At 42.4% G+C, this 15,682-nt stretch overlaps 1 protein-coding gene across 2 annotated transcripts in view; it reads left to right on the forward strand.

Moving 5' to 3' along the window:
• The window catches only part of JMJD1C (jumonji domain containing 1C), a 490,497-nt gene that overhangs the window by 417,174 nt on the left and 57,641 nt on the right, over positions 1 to 15,682 (forward strand). For both annotated transcript variants that reach the window (XM_082267995.1, XM_082267996.1), the window contains 2 exons: positions 3,966 to 4,135; positions 5,228 to 7,431. In XM_082267995.1, coding sequence (XP_082124121.1) covers positions 3,966 to 4,135; positions 5,228 to 7,431 — 2,374 coding nt within the window. The remainder of the gene's footprint in view (positions 1 to 3,965; positions 4,136 to 5,227; positions 7,432 to 15,682) is intronic.

Here is a 15,682-nt window from a genome sequence, read left to right on the forward strand (position 1 = left end):
TCCCTGCCCTCATGGAGCTTACAATCTAAGGTCCCTAACTCACATTCATACAGTCCCACAGTAGGGCCATTTTAGAGAGGAGCCAATTAACCTACCAGCATGTCTTTGGAGTGTGGGAGGAAATCTGAGTACCCAGAGGAAACCCACGCAGGCACAGGGAGAACATGCAATCTCCAGGCAGGTAGTGTCATACATATATGAATACAAGACTTTTCAGGAGTCATAAATAATGTACCATCTCTACAACAGTCAAAGTCATAACTCTAATATATTGATAAATATATATAAAAAGGTAGAAAAGTCCAATGTAAGCAATGAAGGCTTCTGGAAAGATACAATGGCAAATACCCCCTAGGCCCCTTTCACATGATCGGACCAATAAGGTCCGCCTGTCTTTTTCAGGTGGACCTGATCGGGCCACACATTCTACTCTATGGGGAGGCAGGTGTCAGGGGACGTGTCCACTGACACCCATCTGGCATTTTATCTGACAAGATCCACAAAAAAAAGACAGATGGCAATATGTGCGCCATCCGTCCAGCAGGTCGGATCGGATGAAAACAGACATACTGTACTTTTTCATCTGATCTCCCCATAGATCAGAGCGAAACGGACAGGTCTGTCTCTTCACAGTGAGCGGAGACGGATTTGTAATGCGCCTGCTCAGCGGGGATCAACGGAGCGATCCCAGCTGAGCTAGTGGAGTCAGTGAAAACAGATCGGCCCTTGTGAAAGGGTCCTTAAACACCCACATCCAGTTAAGATAAACTACCCTTTCCCATTCACTGCCACAGTATTAATAAGAGATGGTTACAGCATTCAAAAGTGCATGTTGGTAGATTCTTTGACGTGTTTTGCTGAAATCTGCTTACTCAGAAGTCCTATAAAAGGGGCATATATGCTGAGGTCTGCCAGAGAGCACACATTCCAGGGATAACTGCAAGGAATTTAAAATGGCTGTGGATTGAACTTGCCCCTCCATAACACAAGACTTATAACATGAATTGGCTAAACATTGTACCCAGAGCACTCACAGGGTCGGGGCTCAGGTGAGAATAACCTTTACATACTATATATATATATATATATATATATATATATATATATATATATAAGTAAATGAGACTTTGTTGTACTGATGGTACATTATTTGACACCCTAAAAAGTCCTGTAGGTATGTACAGTGGTCAAAATAATTTTTATCCCCTGCAGATTTTGTAAGTTTACCCACTTACAAAGACATGAAGGGTCCATAATTATTATCATAGGTGTGTTTTTAAATGATAGAAACAGGATATCAACCAAAAATCCAGAAAAAAAACACATAAAACAAATGCTATAAATTAAGTTGCATTTCAGTAAAATAAAAATTTGATCCCTAAGACTTAGTACTTGGTGGAGAAACCGTTGTTGGCAAGCAGAGGTAAGACTTTTCTTATGGTTGGTGAGCAGGATTGCACACATCTCAGGAGAGATTTTGGTTCACTCTTCCTTGCACATATTTTCTAAATTCTTGGCTATCTCTTGGCAACTCGGTTTCAGCTCCCTCCATAAATGTTCTATAGGATTAAGGTCTGGAGACTGACTAGGCCTCTTTGTGCTTGATCCACTCCTTTACCTTAATGTGCTTCTTCTTGAGCCACTCCTTTGTTGCCTTGGCACTATGTTTTGGATCATTGTCATGCTGGAAGTCCCAGCCACAACCCATCTTCAGTGTTCTGGCTGAGGGAAGAAGGTTCTCATCCAAGATTTTACAATTCATGGCCCCCATCTTATTGGCCCCTCAATGTGGCAAAGTCAGCCTGTACCTTTAGCAGAGAAATGTAGGGATGGTGTTCTTAGGGTCAAAGTCAGCATTTTTCTTCCTCCAAACACAGCGATTTGAGTTAATGCTTAAGAGCTCAATTGTGGTCTCATCTGACTACAGCACTTTCTCCCAATCCTCTGAATCATTTAGATGTTCATTGGCATTTCTGTACATGTGCCCTCTTGAGGAGGGGGACTCGTCGTGTTTGGAGGAAGAAAATGCGGACTATAACCCTAAGAACACCATCCCTACAGTTAAGCACGGAGGTGGAAACATGATGCTTTGGGGCGGTTTCTCTGCTCAAGGTACAGACCGACTTTGCCGCATTGAAGAGCCATGTATTGTAAAATCTTGGATGAGAACCCTCTTCCCTCAGCCAGAATACTGAAGATGGGTCATGGATGGGACTTTCAGTGGGACAGTGACCCAAAACATACCACCAAGTCAACAAAGGGTTGTGTCAAGGAGTGGCCTAGTCAATCTTTATATCCTATAGAACATTTAGGGAGGGAGCTGAAACCTCGAATTTTCAAGCGACACCCAAGAAAGCTTAGGAATTTAGAGAAGATGTGTAACGAAAAGTGGACCAAAATCCCTCCTGAGAGTTGTGCAAACCTGGTCATTAACTACAAGAAACGTCTTACCTCTGTGCTTGCCAACAAGGGTTTCTCCACCAAGTACTAAGCCACGTTTTTTGCTTGGGGATCAAAGACTTATTTTACTCACTGAACTGCAAATCAATTTATAACATTGGTTGATATTCTGTCTCTATCAATTAAAATACACTGTGATAAAAATTATAATCCCCTAATTTTCTAAGTGGGTAAAATTAGAAAATCTGCAGGGGATCAAATAATTCTCCCACTGTAGGTATTTTGTGGCTAATTGTATTAACCGGTTGCCCACTGCCGCACGACTATTTACTGCGGCGGTCAGCCCTGGCCAGGCAAAGGGATGTATATATACGTCACTAGCCTGGGAGCCAATAGCGGGCCGGCGCGCGCTGCCGGAGGCACGCTTCCGCCTCGGCTCGTTCACGGACACCTCCGTGCTTGTGACGGGCGGACCCGATGTCCGCCAGTCACTCGCGATCGTCCGCTGTAATGTAAACAAAGCCGCCTGTCATTCTTCCCTGTGTAAAAGCACTGATCTAACGGTCCTGCTATGTAGGACCGTTGATCTGTGCTTTTACACACACAGCCACATCCCTGCACAATAAGAAGCACGCCCCTAGGGACACACATAGTCACTGCATTTCTAATAAAGTTAACCCCTTCCCTGCCAGTGTCATTTTTACAGTAACAGTGCATATGTATAGCACTGATTACTGTAGCAATGTCACTGGTACCCCCAAAAGTGTCAAAAATGTCAGTCAAGGGTCTGATCTGTCCGCCGCAATGTCGCAGTACCGCAAAAAAAAATCGCAGATCGCCGCCATTCTTCGTTAAAAAAAAACAACATAAATGACAATCTTTCCCTTAGTTAGTAAACGCAATTACTTTTGCGCAAACCAATCAAAATATGCTTATTGTGATTTTTTTTTTTTTACCAAAGCAGAAAACAAATTGGCCAAAAATGTAAAAAAATTTTGATTTTTACATTTTTTTGGGGGGGAATTTCATATAAAAAATGTGAAAAATATTGTTATTTTTGCAAAATTGACGCTCTTTTTTTGATTCTAGCGCATGATCAAAAAATCGCACAGGTGTTCAAATACCACCAAAAGAAAGCTCTATTTGTGGGAAAAAAAGGACGTCAAATTTGTTTAGGTACAGCGTCGCACGACCGCGCAATTGTCCGTTAAAGTCACGCAGTGCCAAATCGCAAAATACCCCCTGGTCAGCAAGGGGGTAAAATCTTCCGGGGCTTAAGTGGTTAATGGAGGTTAAAAATGGATACCTACATTACAAAAACCTGTGGTTCTGCATCCTTGTTTTAAGCAGCAGCTGTGTAATAAAATACTTTATGGAGATGACCTTTGGGATTTGGGTTAGGTATTGGTTCTGATCATGTCAGATCCATGTCGAAAAGAGTTTAGATGAATATACTTTTTAGTTATTTAAATTCATCATAGGGAATCTTTATAGAGACATTCTGTAAATGTACAAGTATTGTAGTGTTCTGCTTGCCTGCATGCTTACATCTTTCTTCTCCTTAGAATGCTTCAAGCTCCTGGTTACACCATCCAACACCTGTGACTTCAGCAGATGGTCTCCTGATGGGTCACCTTCCTGTACGTCCCTCCAGTGCCGACCCTCACCGGCCGCTCAAACTGTCTGCACATGCAAGCCCTCCCTTATCTAAACCATCAGCAGATCACCACAAAGAGTAAGCCGGACGTCTTATTTTTTTACATGTGATAAAAAAAAATCAAACTACAGGCAAATAGCTAAATACTAAGCTGAATTACATAATGTAAACTGTTTTACCTGCCAAGAATCTGCATTTCTGTTCGCCACCCTTGCCAGATATTACAGCCAGGCTCTGAACTTCCTGAGGCCTACCCTGCCTCGGCTTGTGAAAGGACAAAAAAGCTGCAGCACACATTAATGAGGTCATTGATTTTCTCCCCATACTGTTAGCATGCTCATAGACAAGACTGCTTAGAAATAGAGGTCTGACTGGACCCTAATGCCTGGTACACACGGGCCAAAAACAACCGACATCTGTTAAACAGGCATGCTGGAAAACCAGCATCCGATCAGTGCTGGCAGCCAATGGTTGCAAGATCTAATCAGTGTGTCCTAGCGGGAAGGCAGAGCCCCTGTCAAAACACAATAGCACAAGAGGGGAGATGCTAACATCCCTTATGTAGTACAGCTATCTGTCAGTTTCTTTTTGTTCAGCGCGCTTGGTTGATTGAAAAAAAAAGAAAACTACCTGTGTGTACCAGGCTAAAGGCAGCATGTACCCCTGCCAGCCTGTGCAGAGGATTACAAGATGATATCAAGACCGACTGTGCCACCCAGTCAGGCCTAGACATTTTTCATGGTGGCACACTGACACAGCTATCTCTTATCCTGTAATATTTAGCAGGTAGCTGTGTTGAATTTTGCTATTGCTTTCCTTGATATGAGCCTGCAGTAGGCATCACTTTCTCCCTTGGATAATTGGAGTGTGCTTGTGTAAGGTAAGCTTTAAAGACCTTCAATTTACATAAGCAATAAAATCCGCGGCGAAGTTTGCATACCCCAACTATCTCAATGCCCCTAGCTAATTGGATTTCTGACTGTCACACACATTACACCCACATATTCCAAACACATTACACACACGTTTGTTGAACTCTGAATTTCTGTATGGCTTTAGAGATTTTTTTGGTATAGATGGGTCTGCTCCTTTGAGCACTGAGAGAAACAGGTTTATTAATAATTATATTCTTCAGAATAATAACACTGACTTTTTTTTTTTTTTCAATAGAGATTTAGAGAAGAAAACCTACAGTGAACCCTTGCGCTCAGTTACTTCAGCACCAGTGAAGAATGAGCATGAGCACAACCGGACACATTCGGGTAAAGATGGCCATACCCACAGACTTTATATGGAACCTGTTCTGAGCCACACCAAGGTGCAAAGGTCATCACTGGAGACTGCGGAGCGTTCGAGCAAATACAAGGAGGAACACCGAAGGATCCTACAGGAAAACATTGAAGCTACTTCTTTTTCAGTAAAGATGAAAGCACATGAAAATGAACGGGAAAGCTATTCTAGAGTAACCCCCGTTGTCTCTTGCAGCCCCAAAAGCCACTTAATAAAGCAGGAAAACAATGTGGAGCGCCCTATTTCAGATCTGTACAAGATGAAAACATCAGTCTCTCAAAGTCTGCCCCAAAGTAACTATTTTACCACTTTATCTAATAGTGTGGTGAATGAGCCACCAAGGTCTTTTGCACCCAAGGAAGCTGTAAATGTATTCTCTGAAAAGCAAAATGTCAGCCCTTCTTCGTCTAATTCTTCTACTATGAATTCTTATTTGTCTAAACCGCCACCTTTAATTAAGCACCAACCTGAGGATGGACCTAGCAGTAAACTAAATGAGCAGCTTCCTCAGCAGATGGCAACTCACACAATTACGTCCTTCAGAGGAGACAATAGAAGCCCCACACAATTGTCCATCACATCTTCAAACACACTCCGGAGCATGCCTGCCTTACACAGAGCACCGGTATTCCATCCTCCGCTCCAACATAGCTTGGATAGGAAAGAAGGAAGTTACAGTAATCTTTCCCCTCCAACTTTGACTCCAGTGCAGCCAGTAACTACTGGAGGAAAGATCCAGGAGCTTCAGAAACCACCTACCCTCGTCCCGGAGCCTAAGGAAGGTGCTGCATCTTACAAGAAGAATGCAGAGAAGGTCATCCAGGAAGTATGGAAAAGCAGCGAAAAGCAAAACCACAGCAAAATTGACTGGCTGCCAGAGAAAAATAATGTGAAGGTACCGTCTGCAACCGCATCTGTCATTGTACGCCCACCATCTAGTGCAAAGTATGATAACATGCAAGTAACTCCGACTCTCTCCAAGGATAGAGCTGGCGAAAGCTCCTCAGCTGGAATCAATCAACCTGATTGCTCAAAGGCCATGGAAGCCAGAGAGACTGTAAGGATAGGCCAGCCAATTATGAACTCAGACAGCACTCATATGCTCTTTGAGAAGAACTCTCACGCTCCTTCACACAGCATTCCCAGTTTGTCTGCACCTGGAACTAATATAATGTGCAGTACAAAAACTGACGTGACCACCTCTGCCCCCACAACCACAAGTGTTTCGAGTTGCAGCGGATCAGAAGTAACTTATTCTTTATCCAATGCCGTCTCAGCCTGTACAACGATAGAAAGCACCAGTTCATTGCCAGCAAGCCAAACCACGGCACAAACTCAAGAGAGCATTGTCTGCGCCGTAGCTTCAGCCACTCCAGCAAGTAGCAAGCCAGCAGTTCAGCCCAATGCATTGTATCCCGCGTCAAGTGATTTCATCCATTTAAAGAAGCACAAGGCTGCCCTGGCTGCAGCCCAGTTAAAAAGCACTAATGCAATCGATACAGAAACTAGTGCCGTGAAAACTCAGACTGTGCCACCTTCAGGCTCTCCAGATAGCAGCACACCCTGCAGCTCCACAAACTCATCAAGTTCTGTAGGCAATGGGCAGGCATCCCAATGCAGCCAGCCAAATTATCACACAAAACTTAAAAAGGCCTGGCTTACTAGACATTCAGAAGAAGATAAAAACACCAACAATAAGCCGGAAAATGCTGGCAGCTCAATAGTGTCTGAAATCATTAAGCCGTGTACTGTAAATTTGATTGCTTCGACCTCTAGCGAGCTGCAGAATAGCCTGGACCTTCGAGCCCAGGACGACAAGTCTCCCAAGGAGGATAGGCTTACAAGGAGGAGGGTGAAAAGGACTTATGAATCTGGCTCAGAAAGCGAGGACTCGGATGAAAGCGAGAGCAAGTCTGGACAAAGGCTGAAACGTCAGCCCAAGCCAACATACAAAAAGAAGCAAAACGATATGCAGAGGCGAAAAGGTGACACAGACAAAGAGGACGAAATTAAACCCAATGGTATTCTTAGCCGGAGTGCCAAGGAGAAAAGCAAACTAAAGTTACAGAGCAACAGTACTAGCTGTAAGTATGTTCTCTAACCTTGAAACCAGGCTTTCATGTGTTTTTGTTTATACAAGTGCACAGTTTTCTTTGTTGGTTGTTCCTGGAAGCTATCCATATTGCATAACAATGGCATGGTTTGTTCTATGTGTGTGTGTTTTTCAAAAAAAAAAAAAATATCTTAGGCCTGATTTCCAGACAAATCGCTTGATATGCACTTGGCATACACAGGGAGATCTTTTATATGCCGAAGGGTTTGTATTTGTGTTTATCCAGTTTTTATGATGGACAACTCTGTCTAGTAGAACAGGAGACTAAAATTAATATTAAAGGCAAGTTTAAAAAAAGGAAAAACAAACATGTCATACTTGCGTGCTGTGGTTTTGCACAGAGCAGCCCCAATCCTTCCCTTCTCTTAGTTCCCACACCGGTGTTTCTGACCCCTCCCTCCTGTCAAGTGCCCCCTGAGCAAGCAGCTTGCTATGGGGGCACCCATGCAGGCTCGCTTGTGAGCTGCTGCTCTGACACAGAGCCACCGATTGGGCATAGAATGCATGAAGGTAAAAAATCTTTAGCCTTGAGAACCACTTTAATTTTCTTCGCCGCAGTGTAGTGACACGTACAGGTCTCTGTGCCTGTATGAACAGTAAAAGGAGAAGTGGCAGAATGATGAGTTATTCTGTCACTCTGTACTCTCCTCCTATCAATATACCCCTTGCACTTTCAGCACAAGTAATTGCCTTCTGGTCCTGCTTTCCCTCTCTGATTCTGAGTTTTACCACTTGCATTAAAAAAAAAAATGTGAAGTATTTGATTTTTTATTTGCTTGAGGCTCAGCTTTAAAGTTGAGCATGTAGTAAAGTTTAGTATTTGAAAGTGGCATTAGAGTAAAGGTCCTGTTCACACATAAGAGACATGGATTTTGTGGTACGTTTCTGGAGTGGCACCATTCATTTGAAATGGACCTCCCTATGCTCAAAAAACACACTGAAGAAGTTAATGTGGCAAGTTGTGGCACTGAGACAGTCGCGTTAGGCATTGCTTTTTTTTGCCACACCCTTCGTGTGTTTTGTTGCACAACAATCATGGCAAAATCGCACCTTGTTTGGGGTGCCAGCGGCACCGCGTCCCACAATTTTGCTATAATTCTGGAATTTAAAGGTAAAACCTCGCAATTCTGTCTACGATTCCAAAATGCTCAGATGTGAACCGGGCCTAGCTGCTGGCACCTAGTGATTGGGGGATACCGAGACAGCGCGTCCTCTCTTCTCCTCTGCGCCCCTTCTACCTCTCGGCGCTGACAGCTTTCTGGACTTTTTTTTTGTTATATCGGCGTATAACACGCAGTGCTACTTTTTCCTCCATTTTTAGGAGGAAAAAGTGCGTGTTATACGCCAATAAATACGGTAAGTAAAAAAATAAATTGTTAACATTAAAGCAACACCCAAACCCTTAAACCTTTGGGACACCCCCACATACACGCACATGCAAACATAAATGCACGTCAGGCGCACCTATGCAGAAAAACGTTGTTTGGGCTACAGGTTGCATATCATCACGCACACTGGAGTGAGAGCAAAGTTATTAGCATCGGGGCTTCCAGGTAACGCTAAACTGATGACCTGTAGGGGCTTTTAAAGCGTCGTCTATGGAAAAAATAGTGTGCTGAAAGTTTGTTGCCTTTTCATGGGTGTATGCTATTTTAAGGCTTGACATGTTGAGTATCTATTTACTCAGTGCAACCTCATCTTGTATATTATACCAAAAATGTATTGCATTTGTGTGCCTTAAATTTACTTTGTGTATTTTTTACTGAAATTTTGCGTTTCCTAAACTGTTGCACTAATATCTTGTAACATAAAAAATTGGAACTACAACCATTTTTTTTTTTTTTAGGGCCTTGGTGCCCAACCTGCAGTTCTTTGGTAGATCCATCAGTTTTGGAATTGTCAGTAATTGACTGCAAGATGGATTTTTCAGTCTTTTTCAATCTTTTTCAATGCCCAACCAACGCCTGTGTTTGCATCAGCTCACACCAGGTATATGTACTTATTGCAGAGAACATTTTCACATCCTGCGGTGATAATCCTGTAGACAATTCTAGATACATCGGTGCATTGTGGACTTCTGTAAAATAGCATATTACAGGCTAAAATAGCTACATTTTCTTGAATCCCCAGGCAAGTGTCCCAGTTGTTTTGAATAACTGCAAGCTATTTATCAATTCTCTGCTTGCTTGTTTTAGCGGAGATCCTTTACATGGCATTATGGGTATTAAATCATTCATTCATGCCTGTGGTTGGATTTATAGTATGTTGGCATGTTCTCCTGTCATATGGTGTTATTGAGGGGCAGGTAGCACTGTGTGTCTGCACAGCTGTCAGTCTCCAACTAACAGAATCTGACTTGTATATAATGAATGCTCAAAGCTTCTACCCTGTCTTGTTTACATTGAAACTCAGCAGCCCTTATGTTCAAGGGAAGTCCAATAGAAGCTTTGTGACATGCTTTAGCTTCAAAGAACACCCACCATGTCATACATGCAGCATATTCATTCCCCTCCTCATAACCACACTTGAACTGAGTGTTAAATTACAAACATCTTTTCATATTTAGGGATTTGCAATTAAATCTTAAGCAAAGACAGGCTGTTACTGGAGCGGTATTCATCAGCCCCCCCAAATCAGTTCATGAGTCAGTGATTGCAATGTTTTTACAGGCCTCTTTGGCACTGTTGTGTGCTCGAGGCTCAGCTCAGACTCTTGAAATTATTCAGTGGACGGTTTGTCTTACTGCAGGCTGTTTTCTGTGTCTGTGAACTTGAGTGCTGCTGGAAATATAGCTGAGCCACAGCTATTTCTGTACCGTGGGCAGTTGCGTTACAGAGCTCTGCAATTAAGATGTTGACGTGAAAACCGTGTAATAAATGGATGCATGCAGAAATAAATGGCTTGTCAGGAGCAGAGTGAGCGGTAGCTAATTTATATTGTTAATATGGTCACTTTCATGTGGCTAATTTTTTCATTAGTCAGCCACTGTAAGTTTAATGGATATAAATGTGATGAAGGCAAAGATATGTTGAAGTGTTACTGCAGCTGACATTGTCCTTCAGTGTATGAGGTCTGCCAATGGTTATTCAATATATATATATATTTTTTAAACAAAAGAATCCTGTTCTTCAAACAGGCCTATGGCCATATTTTTCCCTATGTGGCCTACACTCTGACATAATAGTCGTTTTTTTCATCGTTCATTGGGGGACACAGAAGACCTTGGGATAAGCTTGTTGCCTCTAGGACAGCTTTTCTCAATTTCTTTACCACAGTGGAGCCCTTCTTTTCAGAAGTGGGGGCAGAGCTGCTTCTAAAGACGTGGTGGCTCATTTGGTCCCAGGCGTCCAAAAGCTCCATGTAAAAAAGAGAATTGATGCTCCTGTGCTTGAGGGGTTGTTAAGCAACTTCATTTAATGGTAACACGACTCAGCTGGTATTGTCGTCATTCTGGCTGTGCTGCCACTCTCAACAGGTCGGGGAAACCCAAATGAAGCTCTGAAAAGAAAGAAAGTACAGAGGGCGCACCAGCATATCGCATTACCTTTGTAACTATTTTTTTTTTGGGTAAAAATATATGTACATCATACTCACAAAGTAGATAAGAGTCCGTCAGAAGTCTCCACTGAGCATAGTCCACTGATGCAGACCATGATTGGATGTGAACCTCTAAATGCAGCTTGCGCGTTTAGGGGTCTCCCCCCTTCCTCAGACTCCAAAAGCTCCATATGTACCTTTTTATATAAGAAGAACCAGTACATGATCTTTTTTCAATAATATCAAACTCCAGACCTTCTCCACACTATATACCTCGCCGCTGACCACCGTTACTGGCGATGCAGAAAGGAAACCGTCACATTGTACCACATCTACTGGTCTTGCCCATTGATTGCCCCCTTTGGTGTACAGTACTTTTTTCTTTTTTCTCTATTCCATCTTTGGATCAAGGATTTCCTTTGACTCTAAAGCCTTTGTTTGGAACTCCCCCGCCCCCCCCCCCCTCAATTTCTTTTTATCTAAAATTCCTAAAAAACAGAACTCTTTGCACATGTGCTGACGGCAGCACCCTCTCTTTAAATTAACTGCATACAATGATTCGGGATGTGAAGAGGATGGAGTACTTGACTGCCTCCCTGAGCGATTCTTTAGAGAGACACAACTGGGCTTGGTAACTGTGGGACCTTTTGGAAACTCCCCTTACCTGACACTCCCCTGTTCGCTGTGGGTTGTGTGTACGGATTGGTTTTTTTGGGTTTGGCTGAGCTCTGTGGACAGTGAAATCTTCCCCATCCTTTTTTTTTCCTCCCTTTCCCCTATATTTCTTTCTCCTACTCTTCCTCCTGGATACTCCTCTACTTTTCTTTTCCATTTGTTACAGTGACTATTGATTGGTAACTTCATACCTTCGTACGGTTAGATCCTGTGCAAACGTACCCCCTGCTTTCCTTCTTGGATACAATCCTAGTGATGTTTGCCTGTTACCATACCACTAGGTGTTAACCTACTGAGCGCCTTGGTTGGAGGTTTATTACTTGCAAATTCTGAAGGAACCCGAGGGTTTCACGGACCCCTATATAAAAATAGTTTGTCTAGGAGGTTGAACAATGGGCAAACCAAAAGGCATGGCTTCTCCTAGTGGTTCTACCCTCACACATATCAAGTAATCCCAAAGCAGTAGGTGCATCCTAGTTCTCTTGTGTGGACACCATAGCTAAAACTAGTTTGGGCATGATGTTTTACAGGTTGTTGTGCAAATCGGTGACACTTGAAGGTTTCCTACTCCTTTTTTGGAACTGCTTTTTAAAAGTCCTGGGTAGGTTAATGCTGGAAGAAAATATTTTTGTATTCATTGCAATCTTTTCTCTGATGGTTCATTGAGGGACGCGGATCCAACCCATTAATTATGTGTGTTGCTCTGTTTATTTAACATGTTGCCTTGGTTTAGAATGTGTTTTTGCAATGTAGTTTTATTGTCCTGTTCTCTATCTGCTTGCTTTTCCTTGAATTACTGAGGACATGATAGAGTTTAAAGCCTCTAGTAAGATATAGGCAGTTTGATTTACTTAAGCTGCCTATAAACAGTTCAATTATCGGCCGGTTCAGCAGAAACTGGCCAAGATTCGAACCACATATGGGCAGACTGAATGTACCCTAGTTGTTCGATCAATCAACTTTGGTACAGTCAGCCTTTTATATTTTACATGTGCTTATTGCTAGCAGCAGTTAAAGCCACTAGCAATAATTACTGTGTTCTCCCGGTGGTGACTGGGTGCCCTGGTATTGACTCTGGTTTCAGCATATCTCTTAAATTAATTGTGTAAAATTAAAGATACAGATGAAGGTAGCCTTTTGAGAGGAAGCATTTTAGGAAAATTGCTCTGCTTTAACACGTCAAAGTAGAACTAAAGGCAAAACTTCTTCTTTTTCTTTTTGGATAGAGTAAAGCCCGCACATATGGGCCAAAAATCAGCTGGCTCAGCAGGAATCGCTGACTTTCGATCCTTGTGTACAGCTACGTGCTCTACCGAAGGCTGCTTAATAATTGGCTTGCTTCTGTCGAATGGTCATGCTGAGAAATCATCATTCGATCAGCGTTGGCAGCCAACAACTTTCAGAATTCAATGTCTCAGAGGAAGATATCACTGAATCAACATCAGTTGTGTTGATGCAGTAATCTGTTAGTTTACCTGGCTTAAAGTATATGTGGACCTTAACCTTGTAAAACAACTTGCTGAGTTTTAAATAGAAATGAAAGGTAAAATTTTATGTATGTGTGTGTGTATATATATATATATATATATATATATATATATATATATATATATATATATATATATATATATATATATATATATACACACACACACACATACACCAGGTATGTCACACAAAGGATACCATGTAAAGAGAAAAGGATATACTTTTTAACACAAGTACATGGTAGAGCTGCACATATAATCATTAAAAAATCGCAATCTCAATTCACCCCCCCTCACGATTTTAAAACTGCATGGCCTCGATTCCTAACAGAGCTGCTCTCTGCTCACTCACAACTGTCCAAAAAAAAAGTCTCCTTCAAATGTTTATCAACATTAAGGCTGCTAGATAACTATAACAGCCCATGCAGACTGCAGCGACACGACTTCCAGGGGCGACCTGTGAAGTCGCGGCGCGACTTGCACGGACTGTATATAATTTAAGTCAATGCAAGTCACCTCCAGGTCGCCCCAAAGTAGTACAGGACCCTTTTTCTAAGTTGGAGCGACTTGTGTCGCTCCTATTAGAACGGTCCTGTACTAATCAATGGGGAGCGACCGACCGCGACTTGTCAGGCGACCAAGTCGCCTGACAAGTCGCGCGCTAGTCTGAATGGACCCTTAACCCAATGCTTTACAATGTATCATTTTGTTCTTTTAGATCAAAGGAATGTAAATGAGGTCAGTTAAAACTTTTAGGCTACGTTCACATGTGGGCATAGCGGATCACGGGCAGAATCACCGCCATTCTGCCTGCGATCCGGAAATTATTGCAAATCGGGGGACGCCTGTGTGTTGCCCGTGATTTGCAATGGCACCCCAAACGATTTTCGCCTGTCGAATCGTGGTAACATCGCGCAAACAAAATCGTGGGACGCATGACGCCCCAAAGAAGCTTGTACCTTTTTTGGGCGTCATGCGTCCTGCGATTTTGTTTGCACGATGTTACCGCAATTTAGCAGGCGGAAATCGCGGCAACATCGCACAGCTTTGGGGTGCCATTGCAAATCACGGGCAACACACAGGCATCTCCATCCGTCCGGATTTCGCGAACAGAATCGGATGCGGATGACAGCGGGTGCCAGCGGACATGTCTCCGCTGACATCTGCTGCCCCATAGGTGCATGGAGGATCCGATCAGATCTGAGTAAAAAACTGACAGGCAGATCTGATCGGATCGTTCGTGTGAAAGGAGCCTAAAGGGCCATACACACTATAAGATTTTCTGAAGACTTTTTCCTTCAGATTTACCTTTTCTATGTAGTGTAAAGCCCCGTACACACGTACCGATGGTCGGCATACAAATGTTCCTCTTTTCTCCCCGGGATGTCGGTGTCTGTTGAAAAGTGCAAAGACTGCCCAAGGACAGCACAAGAATTTTGTCTGCAGACTTCAGCTGACTGCAGAAGTGATGTCATGTAATGGTTAACTTTCCCTGTGTTTTTAATTTTCTGAGCATGCCCAGTCTTGCAAATCTGCGGTCTGTCGGCCGAATTCTGTACTGACAGGCGAACAATCGTCCGTTCTGGTGTCGGCATACAAAAATTTTCATGTTTGCAAGAAAGACTTTTGTCCGCGGATTGTGCGCAGACATCTGTCGGAGGCACCATACTAACACGCGTACAATCGGCAGATCCTTCGTCCACCGACGTTTGTATGCCGACGATCGGTACGTGTGTACGGGCCTTAAGGGCCTGCCAGATTGCATACAAATTGAAAGTGTTTAGGTTTGACCTCATATTTATATGGTTTTGGTAAGTCTAAAGGAAAAAGTCTTCAGAAAATCTTAGTGTGTATGGCCATTAGTCTTTTTCTGACACTTGATGCTTACAAGTTAAAATCAGTATTTCTTTTGCTAGAAAATTTCTTAGAACCCCCAAACATTATATATATATATATATATATATATATATATATATATATATATATATATATATATATATATATATATATATATAATTTTAGCAGAGACCCTGAAGAAAAAAATGGCGATTGTTGCAATCTCTTATGTCACACTGTATTTGTGTATAAGTCTTTCAAACACAGTTTTTTGGGAAAAAATATACTTTAATGAATAAAAAAAAAAAAAACTAAACAGTAACGTTAGCCCAATTTTCATGTATATTGTAAAAGGTGATGTTACGCTGAGAATCGTGAGGGGATCATGATCTTTATTCTAAGCAAATAAATTGTGATTCTCATTTTATCCAGAATCGCGCAGCTCTAGTACATGGTATAACAGATCATGGTGGACTGACTAATAAATACATACAGTATTCTGAGAGAAATCGGGTGGCTGCTGTTTTTGACCTCTGCTGAAAATGGTAGTTATTAGACTGTCATGGTGGTCCTCTGACTTTAAAGGGGAATTGTACAGAGATTTTTATACTGCCATTGCTGAACTCTTGAAAAAGCTTCAAGACAGAAGTTGACTGGCTTTTAAGCTGGTCCAGAGTCATTGGAAGA

The sequence above is a fragment of the Pelophylax lessonae genome (genome assembly GCF_965119305.1).
Source record: "Pelophylax lessonae genome assembly, chromosome: 9".
Classification (NCBI taxonomy): domain Eukaryota; kingdom Metazoa; phylum Chordata; class Amphibia; order Anura; family Ranidae; genus Pelophylax; species Pelophylax lessonae.